The sequence below is a fragment of the Homarus americanus genome, unplaced genomic scaffold (assembly GCF_018991925.1).
Source record: "Homarus americanus isolate GMGI-L3 unplaced genomic scaffold, GMGI_Hamer_2.0 scaffold32583, whole genome shotgun sequence".
Classification (NCBI taxonomy): Eukaryota; Metazoa; Arthropoda; class Malacostraca; order Decapoda; family Nephropidae; genus Homarus; species Homarus americanus.
This window is the reverse complement of record NW_024713129.1, coordinates 10976081-11003241: the sequence shown is the minus strand read 5'-3', so window position 1 is coordinate 11003241 and position 27161 is coordinate 10976081. Positions and strand designations below refer to the sequence as shown.

General features: G+C 42.7%; 2 protein-coding genes across 3 annotated transcripts in view; one reads left to right on the top strand and one right to left on the bottom strand.

Moving 5' to 3' along the window:
- LOC121867003 overlaps positions 1 to 27161 on the bottom strand; it is a 104894-nt gene that overhangs the window by 42618 nt on the left and 35115 nt on the right. The window lies entirely within an intron of this gene.
- Positions 2749 to 11010, top strand: LOC121870125 (DNA-directed RNA polymerase II subunit RPB1-like). The gene is made up of 3 exons (XM_042371899.1): positions 2749 to 2835; positions 3810 to 3955; positions 10380 to 11010. The coding sequence occupies exons 1-3, from the start codon at positions 2749 to 2751 to the stop codon at positions 11008 to 11010; spliced, it is 864 nt and encodes a 287-aa protein (XP_042227833.1).

Below are 27161 nucleotides of genomic sequence, written 5' to 3'. Positions count from 1 at the left end.
GCTCAATTCACTGTACTCAAGTGGTTAGCATCGTACTCAAGCTACTCAATTCACTGTACTCACGTGGTTAACATTGTATTTTATGTTATGTTATGTTATGTTAGGTTAGGTTAGGTTAGGTTAGGTTAGGTTATGTTAGGTTAGGTTAGGTTATGTTAGGTTAGGTTATGTTAGGTTAGGTTAGGTTAGGTTAGGTTAGGTTATGTTAGGTTAGGTTATGTTAAATTAGATAAGATTAAGTTAACATAAAGTAAGGATAGCTTTAAGGTGTTTAATCATCAGGTGAAATAACTAGGTGAGTCTAATAACCAGGTGATCTAACTACCATGTACCGCCAAATGAACAGACAAATAGCACATATATATAAGATTTATTGAGAAGACTAAACTAACGACGAGTCTTTTTTTAACCCAGAGAGAAAAATTACGATATGCTTGGTTGGTCATGTGGTGAGGGAGGGAGGGATGGGTGAAGGAAGGAAGGAAGGATAGAAGGTGTGAAGGAAGGAAGGATTAGAGGTATGAGAGAAGGGAAGAGGAGTAGGGAAGGAAAGAAGGACGTCAGGCTTGAAAGAAGGGAAGAGAATAGGGAAGGAAGGAAGGAAGGAAGGAAAGGAATGAACGAAGGAAGGGACGGAAAAAACGAAGGAAGGAAGGGAAGAGGAGTAGGGAAGGAAAGAAGGACGTCAGGCGTGAAAGAAAGGAAGAAGAAGAGGAATGGGGGAGGGAAGGAGAATGGAGGAGAGAAGGAAGGATGGAATGACGTCAGGAGTGAAAGAAGGGAAAAGAAGGAGGAGGAGAAGAAAGGGAACGAGAAATAGAGAGGGAAGGGGAGAGAGAAGGAAGAGAGGAGGAAGAGAGGAGGAAGAGAAGGAAGATAGGAGGAGAGAAGAATATAGGAGGAGAGAAGGAAGAGAAGGAAGATAGGAGGGAGAGAAGGAATATAGGAGGGAGAGAAGGAAGAGAAGGAAGATAGGAGGGAGAAGGAATATAGGAGGGAGAGAAGGAAGATAGGAGGGAGAGAAGGAAGATAGGGAGGGAGAGAAGGAAGATAGGAGGGAGAGAAGGAAGAGAGGAGGAAGAGCAGGAAGATAGGAGGGAGAGAAGGAAGATAGGAGGGAGAGAAGGAAGAGAAGGAAGATAGGAGGGAGAGAAGGAATATAGGAGGGAGAGGAGGAAGAGAAGGAAGATAGGAGGAGAGAAGGAATATAGGAGGGAGAGAAGGAAGAGAAGGAAGATAGGAGGGAGAGAAGGAATATAGGAGGGAGAGAAGGAAGATAGGAGGAGATGAAGGAAGAGAGGAGGAAGAGCAGGAAGATGGATAAAGAGAAGGAAGATAGGAGGGAGAGAAGGAAGATAGGAGGGAGAGAAGGAAGATAGAGGGAGAGAAGGAAGATAGGAGGGAGAGAAGGAAGAGAGGAGGGAGAAGGAAGATAGGAGGGAGAGCAGGAAGATAGGAGGGAGAGAAGGAAGATAGGAGGGAGAGAAGGAAGAGAGGAGGAAGAGCAGGAAGATAGGAGGAGAGAAGGAAGATAGAGGAGAGAAGGAAGATAGGGAGGGAGAGAAGGAAGAGAGGAGGAGAGAAGGAAGAGAGGAGGAAGAGAGGAAGATAGGAGGAGAGAAGGAAGATAGGAGGGAGAGAAGGAAGATAGGAGGGGAGAGAAGGAAGATAGGAGGGAGAGAAGGAAGATAGAGGGGAGAGAAGGAAGATAGGAGGGAGAGAAGGAAGATAGGAGGGGAGAGAAGGAAGATAGGAGGGAGAGGAAGAGAGAAGGAAGATAAGGAAGATAGGAGGGAGAGAAGGAAGATAGGAGGGAGAGAAGGAAGATAAGGAAGATAGGAGGGAGAGAAGGAAGATAAGGAAGATAGGAGGGAGAGAAGGAAGATAAGGAAGATAGGAGGGAGAGAAGGAAGATAAGGAAGATAGGAGGGAGAGAAGGAAGATAAGGAAGATAGGAGGGAGAGAAGGAAGATAGGAGGGAGAGAAGGAAGATAAGGAAGATAGGAGGGAGAGAAGGAAGATGGGAGAGACTACTAAATTATACATATACCCTAACTAGTGTATAATTCTCAAGGAACATAATCACGTAAATTGTAGGTATTAAACTGATTACTGTAAGACCTGACTATAATATTACTATAATATTCTGGTGTCAATTTACTCTATACACGAAAGATGATTTACAATACTCTCTCTCTCTCTCTCTCTCTCTCTCTCTCTCTCTCTCTCTCTCTATCTATCTATCTATCTATCTATCTCCATCTATCCATCTTTATCACAAAACCGCAGTCATTTATCGGTATGATGATAAGAATTAATAACCAGTGAGAGAGAGAGAGAGAGAGAAAGAGAGAGAGAGAGAGAGAGAGAGAGAGAGAGAGAGAGAGAAAGAGAGAGAGACTCCTCACATAATTCAATCCGTCCTCCATCTCTCCCTCCCTCTCTACCCTCACCCCTTCCCTCCCTTCTTCTCCTATTGTCTCCCCTCCCCCCCTTCTCTCCCCACCATCTTGGAGATAGTGATCGCCATTATCTCTCCACTTTAAGCCCAAGAGAGGAGAGATAATTATGAGATATGAGAGACAGAAATGACGAAGGCTCTCCTGTGGTTATTATCCCGTCAAACAAACACACAATGGCTAAGATCCCACCAAGTCAAACAATAACAAAAGAATTAAGATCGGGGGAACTTTTGTGAGCCTTCGCAGTAAACAGTCACGGCGGCGATAAATCATGTTGGCCTAAGACATGGTTCAGGGAGTCCAAGAGAAAGACTTCGAGCGTAAGATGAAGATTATACCCTATTGCCTCGATGACTATAGATGCGTGAAACAAGTGAGCATCAGTAGATGGTTATAGATGTGTGAAACAAGTGAGCATCAGTAGATGGTTATAGATGTGTGAAACAAGTGAGCATCAGTAGATGGTTATAGATGTGTGAAACAAGTGAGCATCAGTAGATGGTTATAGATGTGTGAAACAAGTGAGCATCAGTAGGTGGCCATAGATGTGTGAAACAAGTGAGCATCAGTAGATATATCAAACGGAGAATCGCTGGGTTACGATAGACGAATAATATAACAATATATGAGGGTGATTAAAGACGCATAAAAACATATAACAACAAACCTTAGGGATTATAAACACGTAAACCATAACGCCATGACTGGAGGATTATAGACGTATGAAATAAAGAGGATCACTGCTTATTATAGAGGCGTAAAACATATAACATCATCACTGTTGACTATAAACGCGTAAAACAAAAGAGAATTGCTGTTGATTATAGACTCATGAAACAAAAGAAAATCACTGTTGACTATAAACGCATGAAACAAAAGAGAATCGCTGTTGGCTATAAATGCGTAAAACAAAAGAGAAGTACTGTTGACTATAAACGCGTAAAAGAAAAGAGAATCGTTGTAGACTATAAACGCATGAAACAAAAAAAAAGAATTGCTTGTGATTATAAACGCGTGAAGCAAAAACAAAAATCACTACTGACTATAGACGCAAGAAAAGAAAAAAGAGAATCACTCCTGACTAGAGATGCGTGAAACCTATAGTAGGGTATATATGTCAGGTAGTGAGGTTTACTTTACAACTTCTGGCTCCAGTGGGTCAAGAGATAAAGTATCAGAGTACGATCGCGTTGTGTGTAGGGACCTCAGTGATGAAGGTGAATACATTAAGTTAAGGTGAAGAGAGAGAGAGAGAGAGAGTGAGAGAGTGAGAGAGAGTGTGTGGGTTGGTGAGAGAGAGAGAGACAGTGTGTTCAAGATACCTCTGACAGGAAGTGTTGATTATAGGGAGTCAGATTACCCAGGTATATGGTCTACTGGTATGCCTCAGGGAATCAAGCAGCGTCCCTGAACCCTGCTGACGTGTACAACAATAACATAACAACCAAGGCTGGGTCCAGATTCTCAGAAAGTTCGTACGATGAATATTTCTAGTAAGTGAAGATGTTAAAAATGTATCTATCTGGTTGACTTTAACTAAAACACAACAATTACGGCCGAAATTATCATAAAAATTACTCATTGACGCTTCATCTTAACTTAGCACCAGTTAGGAGACAAAATTATACTGAGACTCTACCTTAACTAGATACGTTTAGTTAGCACCAGTTAGGAGACAAGATTATACTGAGACTCTACCTTAACTAGCTACAAAAGTACACTGAGACTCTACCTTAACTAGATACTTTTAGTTAGCACCAGTTAGGAGACAAGATTATACTTAGACTCTACCTTAACTAGCTACAAAAGTACACTGAGACTCTACCTTAACTAGATACGTTCAGTTAAGAGATAGAATCAAAGCAGAGACTCAATTTAGAGATTCTATACGTTAATATTTTTCTCCTAACCGGTGCTAAGTGGACGTATCTAGTTAAGGTAGAGCCTCAGTGTAATCTTGTCCTTTAACTGGTGATAAGTGAACGTATCCAATTAAGGTAGAGTCCCAGTATAATTTTGTCACTAGTTAAGGTAGAGTTCCAGTGTAATTTTGTCACTAGTTAAGGTAGAGTCTCAGTGTAATTTTGTCACTAGTTAAGGTAGAGTCTCAGTGTAGTTTTGTCATTGTTTCCGGACGTAAATAACTGTATTTTAGTCGTAAGTCAACGAGTTAGTTAAGTGTATTCTTGTATAGTCACTTACGAGGATATTATAACATAAGAGTCTCTCAGAATGTGGAAACTCCCTTATCTGTCAGGAGAGAGAGAGAGAGAGAGAGAGAGAGAGAGAGAGAGAGAGAGAGAGTACATGAGTAATAACTACAATCTCTATTTCACATTCACTGCATAACCTAATTACCTTAAATTATTGGGCTGGGCTAGTTATTATTATTAGTGTGTGTGTGTGTGTGTGTGTGTGTGTGTGTCGGTACACAGTCGCCACACACACCGACAGATGTTACTTCTACTAGTTCACTACACTCGACCACCATCACTACCACTACTGCAACTACTACCACTACCACCATTACACCCTACCATCATTACTACCACTACTCCTACCACTACCACTATCACCACCATCACTACAGCTACCACCACCAACACCACTACTACTTCTACTACTTCTACTACTACTACTTTGCTGTCACTCAGAATCGAGTATGACGATCATCCAGCTATGATGCAATGATACGAGTTATTAGGGATGTCACCTAGGTTAGTGAGTATTGAGGTAACTAAAGAGGCCGATATGGGACCGGCAGGGTCGTCCACAGATGTTGTACATGTGGGGGGCTACATCTAGTGCGGGAGGGGCGGCGGCAGCGTCTTTCCGGCGTTGGCGCTTGTCTGCCTCGTTATGGAGTTGGGCTACCACCACCACCACTACAACTATCACCACCACTACCACCACCAGCTGTTTTAGACACACTCACTCAACCATACTGAGCTCATGAACTCTAAAAAAAATATTATTGGTGATAAATATAACCAATGCTGATATTACTACTATTCCTACCAAAAAGAAAACCAATAATAATAATAATAATAATAATAATAATAATAATAATAACCAAAATAGCAAGGAGATAAGCTTATTACAGCTGGTAGTGGGTGGACACAGGTGGGTTAGGTTAGGATGGTTAATCTTCAGGTGATCCTCTCCCTGATACAAAGTAAAGCTGTCGACACACACACACACACACTGACTGCTCCACTCAAACAACCTCCCGTCACGCCTCACTGCTCATTAACTACTGAGTCGTAACAGAGTCTTGTGCACAAACCTCGATAAACAGTCATAAACTTCCTGATAAAGTCGGTCATGGCCGCCTTTATCTTGACTATACTTGGGGGTAGCAGACACACAGACAGACGCAAATATATATCGTGAAATAAAATTAATTATATCAGTAAAAACGTTACTAAATTTAATATATAATAAGTTAATAACCAACTTATTAAATAGCTCTAAAAATCCATTTATACGTTTAATATTAATTTAGAACGGCAGATAAATAAACATACAGAAATAGTGAAGTAATGCGCAGGAGTGTCACCCAGGGAGAGGGCGTGACGTCACAACTTCCGCCTCGCCCATAAACAAGTGGCGTGCGGCCGACCCTACCCTAGCTCGCCGCAACACCTCCCTTCCCCAGTCATTTTAGCAGCGGGCGAGTTATGCGGCGCTTATTGTCGTGCTACAAGTTAACTTCCGTTATGTTTGGTGGCCAGAAGACGGTGTAGCTGTTGTCGTATGTGCGTTGTGACCCGTGTTTGTGTCTCGTGCTGTTGTTTGTATGTAATTTAATCCATGTTTGTGTTGTTTGTATCGTTGCTTCCCGCCTTAACCCGTGTTTGTGCCGTCTTGTTTTACTGTTGCTGTCTGTCTGTTTGTTTTATTCTGCGTGTGTGTGTGGTGAGGTGGCCCGCTAGCCCGGCGTCAGCTGGCCCGCCCACACCTGCTCCCTCACCACACCACACACTCCCTCCCTACCACGTTAATCCTGCCACACCATCACTACACCACACCGTAACCACACCACACCACACCACACCACCAACCTATCCCACACCACACTACACCATAAGTCACAATTACTTGACTGAAACAGCTCACAGATTACTTCCACCTAAGTCATATCAGTCACGTCTAGTCTAAACCAGAGTTATTCTAAGCTGGGTGGAAAAGGGGGGGTAAGCAGGATGCGAACCAATGACCCTTAATGACAAGAAGTGAGTGTTGTTTCCATTCATCCACCGCACACACTTTTTTTCTCGATACAGACTAATGAGGAAGTTTTATCCCAATTTTCTGGTAACTTTACTAATAGATAGATTATTCACTAACGATTTTTTTCAGCCTCACAGTAAAGGTAAAAGATTGTCTTCATAATTTTTTGTTTTTTAGATTTTTCAAATTTAATATAGATTTTTTTATTTGGTTTGAGACGAAGTTAACCTGATGAGTTTAGTGAATTAATCCTTTGAGTACGATGATTTATCCCCTTGAGTACGATAATAGTGTCTTGAGTACGATGGCGAATATACTTGAGTACAATGATTTAATCTTTTGAGTACGATGACTAAACCTTTTGAGTACGATATCCACATCACTTGAGTACGATAATGTTGTACCCAGGAGTTCAACAATGTTACCGAAGAAGATAACGACCGTGTGTGTGTGTGAGAGAGAGAGAGAGAGAGAGAGAGAGAGAGAGAGAGAGAGAGAGAGAGTACAAGTCAATAACATCTTCTCATTTACTTAAGACTAAATAGAAAAGTTCTGAAAGTATATCATTCAGAAGAACACTTTAATATAACAATAACATATAGAATACAATAACAACAATAAACCTTAATTATTCCTAAAATACATACAACAATTACTAATAACACAGAACCCTAAGTGAAATCCAGGTTAAAACGTTATTATGGTGTCATTAAAGATGTAGGTATCTAATGAGGCGTTGGCAGGAATCCAAATTCTCAAAAACGCATTCGTTCCCTTAAGTAAGAGTAATATGCCTTTTAACCACTTACGGTAGAACGGGTAGAGTCTTACTGTAAAGCCGACGCCATTTTTTTTCTCATTGTGTCATATCCACTTACGGGAAGTTGATTTAACGTAAGTGTTTTTGATAATCCTTAAATGTGAGGATGAATCTAAGGTAATCTGTGCCTTTAATCCGGTACACAAGAACGCTTCCAACACGTTCACAGAAAAATTGAGTTAAATAATCGCCAACGTTACATTAACACTCTGTGGTTAACTAAAGGCGTTCATTAACCTCCATGGTGAAGAAATAACCAATAAAATCTTTAATGATCTGGATCCAGGTCTGAAAATTTACGTTCTTTTATAAAAAAAATTCTGAAACATTACGATTTCTGAGGCCAGATTACCGCGTATATAATAATTTGTTGCACATGAGTGAGTCTCTGGAACATTTAGCAACGCTCCTGACGACGTATTCATGACCAGTCTCCCGAAACAGTCTTAAAATAGTAGCTCCAGGGAGACGCCCACCAGAGAGATGAACACAATGAGAACGGATTATTTCACGCCCTAGATGCAGGCTGGCTGGTCCACTGCTAGTAAGGCTTCGTTTTGTTTGCTTAAGATTCGTGGGTCAAGAAGCATTCATAATGGTTCGTACGGTGGATATTCCTCGTAAATAGTGATGGAGAAATAAACCTAACTGTTTGACTTAAGTTTAAACACAAAAACAATTCCAAATATAACTCAATTAAGTCAACCAGTCAGAATCATTATTAAGTCTTCAGAGACGAGGAATAGTCATCGTACGACCCTTTATGAATCCGAATTTTCCTCGTAATTGGACCTGTATGAAAACACTTAAGACAAAACACCAAAATATATCCAATTATTAAGTTGGTCGTCTAGATAAAGAGGATGGGGATAAAAATATCTAAGTTACTTAAAGTTTGTTTTTATATTATGATGTGTTTCGTAGTACCGTTACTGGCCGCTAGAGGCGCTCGAGTTTGTTTACATTTGCGTGGGGGGGGGGAGGAGAGGAGGTGGAGTCGGGGGTTTCGTCATCTCTTTACTGCTCTAATTACGGTTTATATACGGTCATCGTGCTGCTGGTGTTTGTGGGTCAGTGTTTCAAAGCCGTTTCTCTCTTTCACTGAGTTTCATTTGACCATATCTACACAATCTTCGGAAATGTACACATGGATACCTACCCACACTGAAGTCCCTATCATAATACATATATAGTACCCTCATCCACCTACTAACCTCTAACCTAACCTGTAGAAAGTAAGAGCCATTAGAACTACTGTACCCCCACCCCCCATTACAATTAGTACCCATTAGAAGTTTGTTCCATTATTGTTACAAAAAATCTACGCTATTATATCAATATTCTGGCTATTGTTAAAAGATTCTGTGCTTTTTTAACATATTCATAATTTAATAAACATGAGGAACACAACTCGCAATAATAACAACAGTAATAATAACAATAATGATGATAAAAACGATAAAAATAACATCAACAACAACAATAGCAATAATAATACTAATAATAATAATAATAATAATAATAATAATAATAAAAATAATAATAATAATAATAATAATAATAATAATAATAATAATAATAATAATGTTTAAGCTACCTGTTAACTATGACCTAGAAATACCTGCAAACAAGATCTTTTGTTTTTGCTCACCAACACACCAAACAAGACGCACCAATCAGCACTCAGCACGACATACCTGAAAAAAGAAAAATATATTAAGCAAAAATAGTCATTGGTTAGAAAATAGTGACGTCACATTAGTTTCCAATGTCATCAGAGTTAATTCTTGACCAATCACAGCACGGAACCTCATAATGGCTCATGGTGATGCTAGAAAGAGACAAAAAAAGAGACAGAAAAGGAGATAGAATGAGAGAAGAGATAAGAGAAGCGAAAGAAAAAAGAGACAGAGAAAGGAAGAGATAAACAGAGTGAGAAAAGAAGGGGGTGGGAGGAGGGACGAAGAGCACACCAGCGGAAAATCACAATTATACAGTCCAAAGCGATGATCAGGTTCAATGACTGTAATAACCCCCCACACACACACACACACACACACACACACACACACACACGTGATCAAGGCCAGTGACTCCATTAATTACATGGTCCTAATAACTGATCCATACTAATTAAGGGCAACACGGTAGTAGGGAGGTCAGTGTTCTGGGCTGGGAGTTACGAGGTCCTGGTGTAGTTATATGTCCGTCATCTTGTTAAGGGACCAGTATGGAGGAATATTTATTGGTTGTTATTTATTTGGAGATGCTATAGGTCCTTGTGGTTGACGCCCTGTGTGTGTGTGTGTGTGTGTGTGTGTGTGTGTGTGTGTGTGTGTGTGTGTGTGTGTGTGTGTGTGTGTGTGTGTGTGTGTGTGTGTGTGTGATTGAGATTATGTGTGAAAAAGGGAATGACAGAGAGTGTATGTGCGTGTATGTGTAAGTGTGTGGTGTGTGCATATATGTGTGTGTGTGTGTGTGCATATGTGTGTGTGTGTGTGTGTGTGTGTGTGTGTGTGTGTGTGTGTGTGTGTGTGTGGAAAAGAGAGAGAGTGTGCAGTATATTTATGTTTACGTGTTAAGAAAGTGGTGCCCAAGGCCTGTGTGGCATCCCATAGCGTGTTACTGTCGTCAAGGATGAGTTAAAACCGCAAAACAATCCCTCAAGGCCAACCCTCAAAGCTGGCCCTCAAGGCTCTGGCCCTCAAGGCTCTGGCCCCTCGAGGAAACATTCCATAGTGCAGGTGTAGCTTAAGGTGTGGTTATCCAGGTGTGAGTATTGCCCGGAGGTACACGTGGGAGACCAGCTAAGAGTCGTGTTGGACAATATTTCACCTGTTATAAACCCCACCTACTCCAACAAGCCCCACCAATACTCCAACAATCTCTACCAATACTCCAACAAGCCCCACCAATACTCCAACAATCTCTACCAATACTCCAACAAGCTCCACCAATACTCCAACAATCTCTACCAATACTCCAACAATCTCCACCAATACTCCAACAATCTCTACCAATACTCCAACAATCTCTACCAATACTCCAACAAACTCCACCTATACTCCAACAAACTCCACCTATACTCCAACAAACTCCACCTATACTCCAACAATCTCTACCAATACTCCAACAATCTCTACCAATACTCCAACAAACTCCACCTATACTCCAACAAACTCCACCTATACTCCAACAATCTCTACCTATACTCCAACAAACTCCACCTATACTCCAACAATCTCTACCAATACTCCAACAAGCTCCACCAATACTCCAACAAACTCCACCTATACTCCAACAATCTCTACCAATACTCCAACAAACTCCACCTACTCCAACAAGCTCCACCTATACTCCAACAATCTCTACCAATACTCCAACAAACTCCACCTATACTCCAACAATCTCTACCAATACTCCAACAAACTCCACCTATACTCCAACAAGCTCCACCAATACTCCAACAAACTAAATAAAAATAAATCATACTAAAAATATTAAGTGTTTCAGAGGTAAATGGTCCAAATATATGTTGACGTTTTCAGGGTTAGGTTAGGTTAGGTTAGGTTAGGTTAGGTTACTCGTGTTAAGTTTAATCTGAGAATCGTAATCGGATACAGATAGTTATTATTGGTGTTCGTTATATACCGGTCGTTCAGGGTAGATGTATAGGTAGTGAAGTGGAAGTCGTTTATGTAGCGGTGACAGTGAAGAGAGATTAGGTGCTGAGAGAGTTTAGCTGCTGAGATTAGGTGCTGAGAGAGTTTAGACGCTGAGATTAGGTGCTGAGAGAGTTTAGGTGCTGAGATTAGGTGCTGAGATTAGGTGCTGAGATTAGGTGCTGAGAGAGTTTAGGTGCTGAGATTAGGTGCTGAGAGAGTGCTGAGAGTTTAGGTGCTGAGATTAGGGGTGCTGAGAGATTTAGGTGCTGAGATTAGGTGCTGAGAGAGCTTAGGTGCTGAGAGAGTTTAGGGTGCTGAGATTAGGTGCTGAGAGAGTTTAGGTGCTGAAGAAGGGTGCTGAAGAGTTAGCTGCTTAGATCAGGTGCAGAGAGCTGAGAGAGTAGGTGCTAGATGCTGAGAGAGTTGAGGTGCTGGAGATTAGTGCTGAGATTAGGTGCTGAGAGAGGTTTAGGTGCTGAGATTAGGTGCTGAGAGAGTTTAGGTGCTGAGATTGGCTGAGAGAGCTTAGGTGCTGAGAGAGTTTAGGTGCTGGAGATTAGGTGCTGAGAGAGTTTAGGTGCTGAGATTAGGTGCTGAGAGAGTTTAGGTGCTGAGAGAGTTTAGCTGCTTAGATTAGGTGCTGAGAGAGTTGAGGAGGAGAGAGTTGGGAGGTGCTGAGATTAGGTGCTGAGAGAGCTAGGTGCTGAGATTAGGTGCTGAGAGAGTTTAGGTGCTGAGATTAGGGTGCTGAAGTTGCTGAGAGAGTTTAGGTGCTGAGATTAGGTGCTGAGAGAGTTTAGGTGCTGAGATTAGGTGCTGAGAGTTTAGCTGCTGAGATTAGGGTGCTGAGAAAGTTTAGCTGCTGAGAGAGTTTAGGTGTTGGGAGAGTTTAGCTGCTGAGAGAGTTTAGCTGCAGAGAGAGTTTAGGTGCTGAGAGAGTTTAGCTGCAGAGAGAGTTGAGGTGTTGAGAGAGTTTAGCTGCTGAGAGAGTTTAGGTGCAGAGAGAGTTTAGCTGCAGAGAGAGTTTAAGTGCTGAGAGTCTAACTTGTTGACAGGAAATTACTGTTTTTTTTAAACCTCTTGAGTACGAAGATAATTTTAATCACATCTCAATATAATGTCACGTGTACTCAAAAAAAATTAGGTCATCGCACTCATTATTCTAAAGCCATCGTACTCAACACCCCAATAAAAACCAACCACGTTACACCAGTGAATGAGTCCATGATAATATTTCTCCGTCAGTGATTGAGTGAGTAAGCTAGTCAATCACGGATCCACACACATATATATAGAGCTTCTGACGCAACTGAAAATAAACACTAAATTAAAATAAATAATAAATGATAAATTATAATCCAAATGAAAACCCCGATAAGGCATTTAACTGACCCCTTTAATATAGATAAATAATAAAAGATACATTAATTACAAACAATAGAGGAAATAAACGTGAAATTATAAACAAAAGCCCCAGATACAGACTCCTAAATAAAGGGTCAAAATCTCCAAAAATAAAAGAAGTCAAATGAAGGTTAAAAACGTATAAAATGAAAATGAAAAAGTGGTAACCATATCAACAGAAAAACGGAAGTAAAAACCCACATAACAACAGAAAACGTACACAAAACCAACAGAAAACGGAAGTAAAAACCCACATAGCAACAGAAAACGTACACAAAACCAACAGAAAACGGAAGTAAAAACCCACATAGCAACAGAAAACGTACACAAAACCAACAGAAAACGGAAGTAAAAACCCACATAGCAACAGAAAACGTACACAAAACCAACAGAAAACGGAAGTAAAACCCACATAGCATGAAAATGAAATATGACAGGAAAGTTAAGGACAGAAGAGAAATTACAGCTTAAAACAGAATTCCCCTTCTGACGGACAGGAAAACGGAACGACAGGTGTTAATTAGACGGAACAGGTGTTAATTAGGACGGTAACAGCTGTTTGTGACGGTCGTAATAGTTGTTATGAGTCTTAATAGTTCTTATAAGTATTGGTATATTGAGGGACACCTTTGCTTTCTACTAATGGGGGGGGTAGGGGGTAGGGGGAGAGAGAGGGGGAAAAGTTAGGGGATGGGGAAGAGGAAGATGTAAGGTGGAGGAGGAATGAGGGAGAGATGAGAGAGGGAGAAGAAGATTAGGAGGAGGAGGAGGAATGAGGGAGAGATGAGAGAGGGAGAAAAGGATTGGGAGGAGGAGGAGGAGGAATGAGGGAGAGATGAGAGAGGGAGAAGAGGATTAGGAGGAGGAGGAGGAGGAATGAGGAAGAAATGACAAAGGAAGATGAGGAGAATTTGAGGTCTTAACAAACGAACAAGTAAACAAACAAATAAATACAAGACTCATAAGACTAATTAACAGGTAAATTAAAGTAGCAAAGAAACAGTAGAAAAAAGTACAACCATAATTACTCAGAAGGAAACTAACTACCAATTAGCACATCCGGTTTGCTTCACTCTGATTGGCCCACAGACAGCCCTAGTTGGTTCCTCTACCTGTGTGTTTGTTGTGTTTGTTTCTGTGTGTGAAGAAGAAGAAGAAGAAGAAGAAGAAGAAGAAGAAGAAGAAGAAGAAGAAGAATTCCCCTTTAACAGGAATTTCTGCATTTTAAGGCCGAGACTGGAATTCCGGTGAGCTGTACTTCTTTCCCTTCCCTCCTTCCTTCCTTCCTTCTTTCTTACCATGTTTACTTCCCTTCCCTTTTAATTTCCTTCATCCTTCATTCCATCTATACTTCTTTCCTCCTTGCCTTTCCTTCATCCTTCCTTCCTCCACCTTACCTTTTCTTCCTTCTTTCCTTGACCCTTTTCCTTCCTTCCTTCCTTCTTTCTTACCACGTTTACTTCCCTTCCCCTTTCCTTTCTTTCTTCCTTCATTCCTTCTATCCTTCCTTTCCTTCATCGTTCCTTCCTCCGCCTTGCCCTTTCTTCCTACTTTCCTTGACCCTTGTCCTTCCTCCTTCCCTCCTTCCTTCCCTCCTTCCCTCCCGGCCTTAAGGTAACAACAGACGCAACTTCCTCTTGTCTGTACAAAAGTTAGGATTTTATTTATTTATTTTTTCTCCTCTTCGGAATTTTGTCTCTACAACACTACCTATCTCTCACCTGTCTCTCTAAAAGTCTCTCTCACCTGTCTCTCTAAAAGTCTCTCTCACCTGTCTCTCTAAAAGTCTCTCTCACCTGTCTCTCTAAAAGTCTCTCACCTGTCTCTAAAAGTCTCTCACCTGTCTCTAAAAGTCTCTCACCAGTCTCTAAAAGTCTCTCACCTGTCTCTAAAAGTCTCTCACCTGTCTCTAAAAGTCTCTCACCTGTCTCTAAAAGTCTCTCACCTGTCTCTAAAAGTCTCTAAAAGTCTCTCACCTGTCTCTCTTATAGTCTCTTTGAATTATTGATATATTCCTCCGTCTCATCTCTTACAACAGTGACGTAAATATACCAGCGTTTACGTCACATCTTCCGACAGAACGATCCCTCCCTTCCTCTCCCTATCTCCCTCTACTCCCTACTTTCCTTCTTCTCCCCCCTCTTTCTCCCTCCTCTCCCTATCCCCACCCCCCTAACCACCCCCCTCCCCTCCCCCCTCCTCCCTTGACACACCAGACGAACAGGTAAGTTTTCCCATGAACTGTGTGGGGTTTTGTCGACGTCACGGTACTCAGTGTGTGTGTGTGTGTGTGTGTGTGCATGAAACCACAATTATCCTAAGGCATTTTGATCACTCCGCATAACTGACTGTAAGGGTGTGAGGAAAACTCGACCCCCTCAACCCGCACGCACACATACACACACACACACACACACACAGCAAATCGGTATCGAATTCCTGCACAAGATAGACTGAATGTTTATTGATCTCTGTCCTGTCACTTTCCATATTTATCTTATTCTCCCCAATTATTCCTATTCCTTATCCACCCAACACGCAGGAGGAGAGAGTGAAGACAACAGATTCACGTGTTTTAGTATTGGATATGATTCTGAATCCTAAAGCCCGATTCGAATCTTCGTTAAAGTCTGTATTGGAATATAAGAGAATGAATTACGTATGTGTGTCATGGTGGGGTTCAAGGAATAATGAAATCGGGTTCGAATCACACCGTGGGATATTAGGAATGTGACTGAATAAATAGGTAAGATTTGAAACATGAAACACTGGGTTATGGGATTCGAAACCTCAACAATGGACGATTCGAATACCACCCTGAAATATAATGAATATGCATGTAATATTGTGTTTCCTTTATGGAGTTTAAAACATTATAGGTAATGGGTTTCGGATCCAACAGAAACGAGATATAGAGTAAATTAAGTTTGGTCGGATTAGGTAATATTAGATTAGGTTAAAGTTAGGTTAGGTTAAGGTTAGGTTTGGTTAAAGTTAGGTTAGGTTAAAGTTAGGTTAGGTTAAGGTTAGGTTTGGTTAAGGTTAGGTTTGGTTAAGGTTAGGTTAAGGTTAGGTTTGGTTAAAGTTAGGTTAGGTTAAGGTTAGGTTTGGTTAAAGTTAGATTAGGTTAAAGTTAGATTAGGCTAAAGTTAGGTTAAAGTTTGGTTAGGTTAAAGTTAGGTTAGGTGTTAGATTAGGTTAATGTTAGGTTAAAGTTAGGTTAGGTTAAAGTTAAGTTAGAGCTCATTCGGCCTTCATCCTTCCATTCATAACAGTGACCGTCATGTGACCAGTGAACGGTGTCTTGTGGTAACCTGGGGTAGTAAACAGACCTTCCTACACCGTTTATAATTACGTGTTGGTCAGTCCGTCAGTATGTCCACCCGTTATATACCCTATCCATCCGTTCACCCCCTCCCCCCTCCTTGTCCATCCATCAACCCGTGTATCCCCCTTCTATATAACCCCTTCCCCCCTGCCTATCTCCCTCACGCCCCACACCCCGCCTTGTCTCTCACCCCCTCACACCCCTGCCTGTCTCTCCACCCCCACACCCGCCTGTCTCTCCACCCCCTTCCCGTCCACACTCCGTCATAATTAGTTCAGGTTGACGCGATAACCAACTCACCTAAATTACCTTCCTCAGGACCCGACCTTCTCCCTGTCTCCTGTGTCCGTTTCTGTTTACTCCCTTTATGAGACGGTAGTATAAAGATGGCGTCGATTTATCCCTGTGACTAGAGATGGTTCCTAAGACTGTGTTCTGGTTATTAAAATGGTGTTAAATTAGCAATGAGAATATGTTAATTATTATGAATCTGGTCTGTCTGTCTGTCTGTCTGTCTTTTTGTCTGTCTGTCTGTCTGTCTGTCTCTCTGTCCTCCCATTCTTTTACTTAATGTTTCCTTCACATAATCACCCTTTATTCATTCTCTTCCATCCACCCCCATCACATCTACCTGTCCCATGTAGGAGGGGTTAGAGGAAGGAAGGAAGGAAGGAAGGAAGGAAGGAAGGAAGGAAGGAAGGAAGGAAGGAAGGAAGGGGTAATAGTAGGAGAAAAGGAGGGGGCAGGTAAAGAGGAAAGGAGGGAGGGGAAAAAAGGATGAAGGCGAGGGAGGGAGGGAAGGAGGGAGGGAGGGAGTGGTGAGTGATAGGGAGGGAGGGAGGGAAGGGCAATTCTTATATGTTCTATTTCCGGTTCACGTTGCACAGGTACTTCTGGTCAGGTGGGTTTTCCGGGTTACGCTATTGGGAGGAGGTGGTGGAGGAGGAGGATTAGACGCTATTTACGGGTTACGCTACAGTAGCGACGAAGCTTATAATTATGTTGAACTAGAGTGTGTGTGTGTGTGTGTGTGTGTGTGTGTGTGTGTGTGTTCCTTTCTATAGCTTTCTCAATCTCTTACCCCTTCCCTCCTCTTCCCTCCTTACCCCTTCCCTCCTCTCCTTTTCCTTCACTTCTCTCTTCTCTTCCTTCCTTCCCTTATTCTCTCCAGTCCCCTTTCTTCCCTCGTCTCCTCTCTATTCCCTTAGCGAGGTTAGGAGAAGGAGAGGAGAGGAGAGGGGGGGGGAGGTTAGGAGGAGAGGAGGGGAGGTTAGAGAGGAGAGGGTGGGAAGTGAGATAGAAGGGCAGGGATCATGGATAAGTATGGGGCAGACAAATCAGACAAAGGGGAGGAGAGGAGGGATGAGAGAGATGAGAGAGAGAGAGAGAGAGAGAGAGAGAGAGAGAGAGAGAGAGAGAGAGAGAGAGGGGGGTAATCTGTGCTGGACGATGAAATACTTCCCTGTTACTCGCCCGCCTGTGGTCACTGCTGACACGCACACATCTACGGACACAGGTACACACACACACACACACACACACACACACACACACCTCAATGCAGACGCTCACACAGGTGGTCAGTGTGTGTGAGTGTGTGTGTGTGTGGTGGCCGCCTGACTGACTACTGCTACGTGTTTCTTTTACCACACACACACACACACACACACACACACACACCACACACACACACATCATGCTGTCCCGTGTACATCTTAGACCACACTTCAATCATTCCTCTCCTTCATTCATAACTTCTTCCTCTGAGGGTCGTCACCACGGGGCCAAATATCAGAGTGCGTTATCAGATCGGAACACCATTTCTTTTGTGGAGTACCTCAGGGCATCCGCCTGGGACCACTTCTTCTTCTTCTTCTTCAAAACTCATTCTTCTGTTTCTTCCTCTTCTTTTTCTTCTTTTTCTTCTTCAAAACTCATTCTTCTGTTTCTTCCTCTTCTTTTTCTTCTTCTTCTTCTTCAAACGTCATTCTTTTTCTTCTTCTTCTTGACTGATTTTCAAGATATTTATCCATCTCCGGAGCGTCTGTCGATGATGACCTTAATATAGTCTTAACGACATGACAAAAGCCAGACGAGCAAACCTGATCCTATACCTTACCATCAGTGTTGTGTTGGGCTGGCCAGAGAGACACATATACCTAACCTAACCTAACCAAATCTAACCTAACCTAACGAACTAGTATCATGAACTCAGAACCTCATTAGACTTATCATGTTAAAGACCTAACTGGTAGTGCAACTAGAACAATGGTCTCTCTCCATCACGGTAAATTGATTTTAAGGTCTTGTGTGATACAGGTATAGATTACAGCTGTGGTCTTTAACTCCTGTATGACACTCAGAACAGCTCCTGTATGACACTCAGAACAGCTCCTGTATGGCACTCAGAAACAACACGCGTACAGAGAATCGTAGAATCGCCTGAACATTGTACACCCCAGATTATTGTACCACGCTAACCTAACCTAACCTAATCTTCAAATAATCCGAATCATGTTGGCAGAATTATACTAGGAAATGACAAGGCAGATTATTATTACCAACACACACACACACACACACAGACACACATACACACACACACACACACACACACACACACACACACACACACACACACAAGTTTCATCACATCAAAATGCATACAATCACTGGACCAACAGTGTGTCTTAAGCCTGGCAGGGAAGTGGTGAGTGGAATAAGCTGACTCAGACACTCACAAACCCCTGACACTCACAAACCCCCTGGATGACTCACGACTCTCACACCACACACTCTCTACCACCACAAACCCCCTGGCACTCACACAAACCCCTGACACTCACAAACTCCCTGACACTCATAAACCCCCACTAATTCACAACTCCCCTGACACTCACAACTCCCTGACACCATAAACTCCCCACCACCACAAACTCCCCACCACCACAACTCCCTGACACCTCACAACCCCTGACACCTGCTATAAACTCCCCACTCACAACCCCTGACACTCACAAACCCCCCCTGACACTCACAACTCCCTGACACTCACAAACCCCTGACACTCACAAACTCCCCCACCACTCACAAACTCCCCACCACTCACAACCCCGACACTCACAACCCCCTGACACTCATAAACTCCTCTACCACTCACAACTCCTGACACTCACAACTGCCCCACAACACCCCCTGACACTCCTGACAACACCCTGACACTGACCGCCCACTCACAACTGCCCTGACAACACCCCTGACACTACACACTGCCCCCTGACACCCTGACACTACAACCCTGACACTCACAAACCCCTACTCACTCACAACCCCTACACCACAAACTCCCATCACCACCACAACCCCTGACACTCACAACTCCCTGACACTCACAAACCCCTGACACTACACCATCCTCACAACTCACACACCCCTGACACTCATAAACTCCCCACCACTCACAACTCCCTGACACTCACAACTCCCCTGACACTCACAAACCCCTGACACCATCCCGACACTCCCTGACACTCACAACTCCCCCTGACACTCACAAACTCCCCACACTCATGTTCCACACTCACAACCCCTGACACTCACATCCCCACCCACAACCCCTGACACTCACCAGCCTCCACAACTCCCTGACACTCACAACTCCCTGACACTCACAAACACACCACAACTCCCCTGACACACACAAACTCCTCTACCACTCACACCTGACACTCACAACTCCCTGACACTCACAAACTCCCCCACCACCACAACTCCCTGACACTCACAAACTCCCTGACACTCATAAACCCCCACACTATCACAAACACCCCTGACACTCACAACTCCACCTGACACTCACAAACCCCCTGACACTCACAACTCCCTGACACTCACAACTAACACGACTGAACAACATACCATAACAAGTGGGTCTTTCTCCTTCCAAACTTCTATACATATTCTTAATAATTTTCCAACACGATGTTAAAATCTTACCTTCAAACATCTAATCACCACATCACCTCGTTCGTGTTTACCTGTGACTATTAGGTGATGTTTACTCAGGTGTACTATACAAGGCCTCACCTGTCTGTTCTTAATTAATACCTTCACCTGTAGTATCGATATTGCAGGAGTTTGTATTGTTCTGAATGGTGTAATGGTCTTGTAGTGTTAATTCATCTTACACACGCACACACACACACACACACACACACACACATGGGAGAAAATAGCATTAGTAATCAACACAGCAGGTAATGAGGCCATTGGCGTCATCATCTCTGGACCTGTGTTTGTGGTAGTTAGAGAGAGAGAGAGAGAGAGAGAGGTGGGAGAAAGAGGAAGAGAGAGAGGGGGAGAGATAGTGTGTGTGTCTGTAAGAGGAGGGAGAGAGAGAGAGAGAGAGAGAGAGAGAGAGAGAGAGAGAGAGAGAGAGAGAGAGAGAGACCCGGATTCTTTACTAGCTCGTGAGGTGACTATAACCAACGTGGGAACGTATCTGACTGACTCACTTACACTGCTACTCCGAGACAGGAGTTAATATGGCGTCCAAACTACTCTGAAACTCTACTATATCTGTGTGCTCTCTCTCTCTCTCGTCTCTATATCTCTCTACTTCTCTTTCTCTGTGTATCTCTGTTTATCTCTGTCTATCTCTGTCTCTCTACTTTTGTTTCTCTCTCTCTCTCTCTCTCTCTCTCTCTCTCTCTCTAAGTAACGTCAACACCCTCACAGCAATACACCGTCAGCCAATCAGCGCACAGTTTATATATGGATGGTCACGTGCGAATAGGGGGTGTGTGTTCATGTGTACACTGCAAACGGTCATGTGTATGTGTGTGTGTGTGTGCGCGTCTCTTCGTACGTGTGTGTGTGTGCAGCCCGGAACAACACCACGTCCTTGTTTGTGTACGTGTGTGTGTGTGTGTGTGTGTGTGTGTGTGTGTGTGTGTGTGTGTGTGTTCATGTACTGTATTACAGCAAGTGTAACCAATATATTATGTATCATGTACGTGTGCATGTGTGACCCAAAGAATGTGTACGCTTTCACGTGTACAATTTTGCCGAAGAGTGTTTACGTGTACACATGTGTAATCAATGACGCTTCCGTGTGCTCAACTATATCCACGAACGTGTTTGCGTGCATGGCACCACCGACGGGTCAAGACGGGTCAGACGCACCTGGCGCTGCTCAGCAGCAGCCACGTCAACTGCTATGTTGGCCCATACCAACTCCCTCCCCTGAACCCTCCTCCCCACCGGAATATCAACAAGTTCTCGCCAGAAATTACTATTTCATTTGGGAAAGGAATGGAACCAGTGTTGAATAGTGGTGAACAGTGTTTAAGTCAGTGAAAAACAACTCGGCAGTTGAGTCTGAGCCTAGCTAACCTTCACACAGTGAGGTCCCAGGTACCCAGTGATAATTCCCCTGAGACTCCACGATAGAGAGGCCTGGGACCACACCTCACCCACTTGAGTGAGTGAATTCCTGTGACAACGGACTACGTGGTGTCCCCATTATGCACGACACCGCATAGTGAATGAGTTGCTAGAGCATCATGTGAAGTTCCTCATAACACCTGCGAGGAAATTACTACACCACGTGATGCCCCTCATAACACCATCCGTGAGGGAATTACTACGCCATGTGATGCCCCTTATAACACCATCTGTGAGGGAATTACTACACAACGTGATGCCCCTCATAACACCATCTGTGAGGGAATTACTACATCATCAGGCCCCTCATACACCATCTGTGAGGGAACTACTACATCATCAGGCCCTTCCTAACACCACCTGTGAGGGAATTAGTACTCCACGTGATGCCCCTCATAACGCCATCTTTGAGGGAGTTACTACACTACGTGTCTGCTGTTCAACACCTCAGCTCACATGATCTACGTATGTAAACATTAATCTGTATGTTCACTGTATGTTCCTTCACCTTTCTCTAATGAAGGCTTTTGTTAAACCACCAATGTATGTGATAAGTCATTTATGTCCAATGTATATTTTCAGCCTTCGGGCTGCAGAATTTTTCAATAAACCGTTTATTATTATTATTATTATTATTATTATTATTATTATTAGAACTTGCTTGTGTCCGTGTGTGTGTATCAAAGGACGTGTTTATGTGCGAGTGTGTATACCCAAGAACTAGTTTCCGTGAGTGTGTATGCCCAAGAACTAGTTTGCGTGCGTGTGTATGCCCAAGAACGTATTTGCGTGCACAGCTCCAGGTACACGCTGGTCAGGGCTGGTGGTCATGGTCGTGTGCACACTGTCTATGTTGTTTGACTCTGACATGGTTATGGGAGAGAGAGAGAGAGAGAGAGAACTCCAGCTTCATTGAGACAGCGCCACATATGGGTACAGGTACAGGTTCACGTACTGGTACAGGTTCACGTACTGGTACAGGTTCACGTACTGGTACAGGTTCACGTACAAGTACAGGTACAAGTACAGGTACAGGTACAGGTTCAAGTACAGGTACAAGTACAGGTACAGGTACAGGTTCAAGTACAAACACCATAACTCACACCACAACACCATAAGCAGCAGTAGGGTCGTAAGTGGTAGTTAGGTCTGACCTGCTAACGAGCGTAACCATGTCACTGAATGCAACTGAGTGTGTAATGTGATTGGTTTTTTTTTCAAATTGCTTGAACTGAATACTCATTCTCTCAGGTGTGTGTGTGTGTATGTGTGTGTGTGTGAGATCATGACTGGGCTGTTGCAGGTGACTGATGGTGAATTATGACTACTTGGTGACTAATGGTGACTCAGGATGACTCACGTATCATAGAAGGTCCACACACACACACACACACAGTCACTGAATCTTCACAAATAAACCTGAAAAAAATGATGTCCCGTAATTTGTCTTTTTGACGTCAATTTTTCGGTCATCATTACCCACAATACCTCCCCATGGTGTCGTGGAGGGGACGGGTATGACCTCAGGGGGCTGAAAAAAAATAAAAGTTTTGATCCTTGGGTGACAATAACAGAGTCGTTTGTGGCTATCAACACGGTATCGTCAGGGGTAGTAATGACGACCTGAACAAAACACTATATTAAACCGACTCCTTCTGATTGGCGGTGTTCCAGCACGGTTATATCCTTTCTTTACCTATCACGAGTTATAGATCGACGCTGTTGATCTAGGTACAAAATGTAGGTATTGAGGGGGGAGGGAGGAGAGGGGGGGGGGTATTTTGCAGGTCGGAGCTGCGGAGGTTAAACCATAAAACCAAAGGAAATCTCCGAAAAGGTTCTGGTCGCGTGGTTAAGTGTGATTGCCGGAGGTTACCCTATACCTTCTCTAACCTCCCTCAGTCACTAGTTCCTACCTCGGCTGGTCACATCGTCTTCAATGTACCTTACCCCAAATAAAACAAAAAAGAAATATAAACCTCGTGAAAAACTAAACCAAAGATAAACTTAAAACTGTATTGTACATATCAAGGAAGTGAGCAAATAAGGTTTAATAAGACGACGCTGGAAGTTGTTATAAGAATGAACAAGTTAACGTCAGGCCTTTCTGTTTAAAAATCTTCAACTTCAACTTCAACATTTTTAACTCAATAAAAAGCTAAACCTCATAAAAAAATAATTATAACAACCTCAAATGATATGTAATCCAACAATGAAGGTAACATTAAAATTAGGTCGTAAAATAGGGTGAGGAACAGAAGTGTCTAGCGGAACTGGTAAATAGTAACGACCTTCCTACCTCTGCTGACCACACACTCTCTATAACCATCCATTAATGAAATAACCTAACCCACATACAAGAAAAACCTTACCATAAATTAAATCAAACAACGATAGAAAAAAATATAGCGAATTTTACAAGGAGAACGGAAGTGGCTAGCGGAACTGGGGAGTAAAATGACGATTGGCCTCTTCCCGCCCGCCCGCCACTTTAAATTCTCCCTCATTTTTTTTACGAAGACTTACGAAATTAAAAAATAACATTCAATATACCCTAAAATATATATATATCTATATTAAATTCATTCGTTAATATATTCATTCACCTATTTTCCCATTTGAGAAACACACACATACGTAAAAAAAAAAATGAGCGTACGACATTTAGCGAGCGGCGGCCGGGGAGGTGCTGTAAACGCCTCTCCCCTACGTGATGTCACAAGAGGTCGCCCCAAATTCTCGGTAATGTTTGTGATGAGGACGGCGCCTTGCTGAGTTTACCCGCTACAGGGAGAAAAATATATATTGTTTGAGGATTGACGCGCCAACTACAGTTACGTGTTACATGTCCGTCCATGTTGGAATCCTTTGAACGTTAGTGATGAAATGTATGAAGAGAAATTCGTTTATTTTTTCAAGTTTTCATAGCAATTATGATGTGGTATATCTCGACTTTAGTAAAGCCTTCGACAGAGTCCCCCACGAAAGGTAGAAGCTCATGGCATCAAAGGTGACATCCTTAAATGGATTAGGGCGTGGTTACAGGACAGGAAACAGCGAGTGAGCATTAACGGCACTAAGTCCCATTGGAGCAACGTCACAAGTGGAGTTCCCCAAGGCTCAGTACTTGGACCATTATTGTTTATTATATACATAAACGACATAGATATCGGCATAGAACAACAACATAAGTAAATTTGCTGATGACACTAAAATAGGACGTGTTATCAAATCTGACGAGGACTCGGCAAAACTACAGGAAGATCTAAACAAATTTTTCGAATGGTCTGAAAAATGGCAGATGAAATTCAACGTCGACAAATGTAAAATTACTCAGTATAGGAGATGTAAACAGGGAAACCAGATACCAGATGAACAACGATGCCATAGAGAATCCGACTGCGAGAGAGATTTAGGAGTAATGATAAGTAGGAACCTTAAGCCAAGTAAACAATGTGTTTTTGCTCGTAACAAGGCTAATAAAGTACTTGGGTTCATACAAAGGAGTGTTAGTTACAAGACTAGCGAGGTCATCCTAAAACTGTATCTTGCTCTTGTGAGACCACACCTGGATTACGCAGTTCAGTTCTAGTCACCGTATTACAGAATGGATATAGAATCCTTGGAAAGAATTCAGAGGAGAATTGACAAGACTAATCCGGGCATTAGGAACCTTGAGTATAGAGACAGGTTAAAGCATCTTAATTTGCACTCCTCAGTAGAGCGAGGGGCGACCTGATAGGTGTATAAGTGGAAGGCAGAAATTTAAACAAAGGGACATTACAAAGGTACTCAAATTATCCAACCAGGAGCGAACTCGTAACAATGGTTTTAAATTAGACAAATTTAGATTTAGGCGTGAAATAGGTAAACACTGGTTTGGAAACAGAGTAGTGGATGAATGGAACAAGTTACCAAATATCATCATTAACTCGAATACGCTGAATTGCTTCAAACATAGGTTGGATGCTCATATGAGCAATAGGGGTTGGGTGTAAACGGGACTGCCCAGTATGGGCCAATAGGCCTGCTGCAGTTTCCTCCATTCTTATGTTCTTATGTTCTTATTTAACCTCCATTTTATGATATTTCCATTTCTCAACTATTCGGGACATATTGTTCAAGTCAGAGTACTATTTAAGAGCCATTTTGTGATTTTCTTATATATGTATATATATTTTTTTTAATTTAAGGGTAAATATATACGATAGAGTCTCAGTGCATCATGGGCGTCATTTGTTTCTTAGCTGCCATCTACGTTCAGTAACATAAGTGAGCCAGGTAGATACAGCTAAAGTTACAAGAAAAAAAAAAACTTACGAATCATTGAGGAAAAAAAAATATTTTACTGTATACAACATCAAGGAACTTTGTAAACACCGTGTACATCTTCAAGTCTGTAAAAACAATCATGCTCTCTCTCTCTCTCTCTCTCTCTCTCTCTCTCACACACACACACACACACGACAATAATTAAAAGCGGTTCACCTCCCTGGCTACATCGTCACCGTCGTACAACCCGGGGCTCGTGCGCAGCGGCTCGTCCCTCAACCATTAGTAACGCCCCCACCCACACACGCCGGGTTCTAATTGGCCGTTTGGAAAAAATGGTCCACCTCCTCCCCTCTCATTGGTTCAGGAAGCGGCGACACATTAGCGAACGATGACAGGTACGGTGGGTGTTTAAAGGGGCAAGGGTGGTGTTTAAAGGGACAAGGGTGGTGTTTAAAGGGGCACGGGTGGTGTTTAAAGGGGCAAGGGTGGTGTTTAAAGGGGCAAGGGTGGTGTTTAAAGGGGCAAGGGTGGTGTTTAAAGGGGCAAGGGTGGTGTTTCCCAAAGGGGCAAGGGTGGTGTTTAAAGGGGCAAGGGTGAATTGTTTAAAAGGACAAGGGTGGTGTTTAAAGGGGGCAAGGGGTGAGTGCCCAAAAGGGGCAAGGGGTGGTGTTTAAAGGGGCAAGGGTGGTGTTTAAAGGGGCAAAGGGTGGTGTTTAAAGGGGCAAAGGGGTGGTGTTTAAGGGGGCAAGGGTGGTGTTTAAAAGGGAGGCAAGGGTGGTGTTTAAAGGGAGCAGGGGTGGTGTTTAAAAGGGGCAAGGGTGTGGTGTTTAAAGGGAACCCAAGGTGGTGTTTAAGGGACAAGGGTGGGTGTTTAAAGGGGCAAGGGTGGTGTTTAAAGGGGGCAAGGGTGGGTGTTTAAAGGGGCAAGGGTGGTGTTTAAAGGGGGCAAGGGTGGGTGTTTAAAGGGGCAAGGGTGGTGTTTAAAGGAGCAATGAATAGAAAATCAAAGAGAGAGAGAGAGAGAGAGAGAGAGAGAGAGAGAGAGAGAGAGATGAAAAAATAGATAAACCGACAAATAAGAAGAAAATACAAGGACATACATACATAATGAAGAGTAAGATAAAAATAGATAGATAGATAGATAGATAGATAGACTTCATTTTAGTGGTAGTTTAAAGACAAAGAGAGTCACAGCTAGTGGTTATTATCCCCTTCACCACGTAGTTGTCTGGCAGCTCTCTTTATCATCTGTACCTGTCTGTCTGCCTGTTTTTCTAGCTCTTATTTATATTAATGTGTGTGTGTGTGTGTGTGTGTGTGACATCTCTAAACACAACTCTCTCTCTCTGTCTCTCTCTCTTGTTCCTACTAACTCTATTCTCTTTTCTAGCTGGACAAATATATCACCTCTTATATACGTCACCCTCAGGTCTTTATTATTTGTCTATATATCCTTCACAAAGTTCTATTATAACTTAGGAGGCTCGAAGCTTCATCACACAGAACTGAAAGACGTAGCTCCGTCTCTT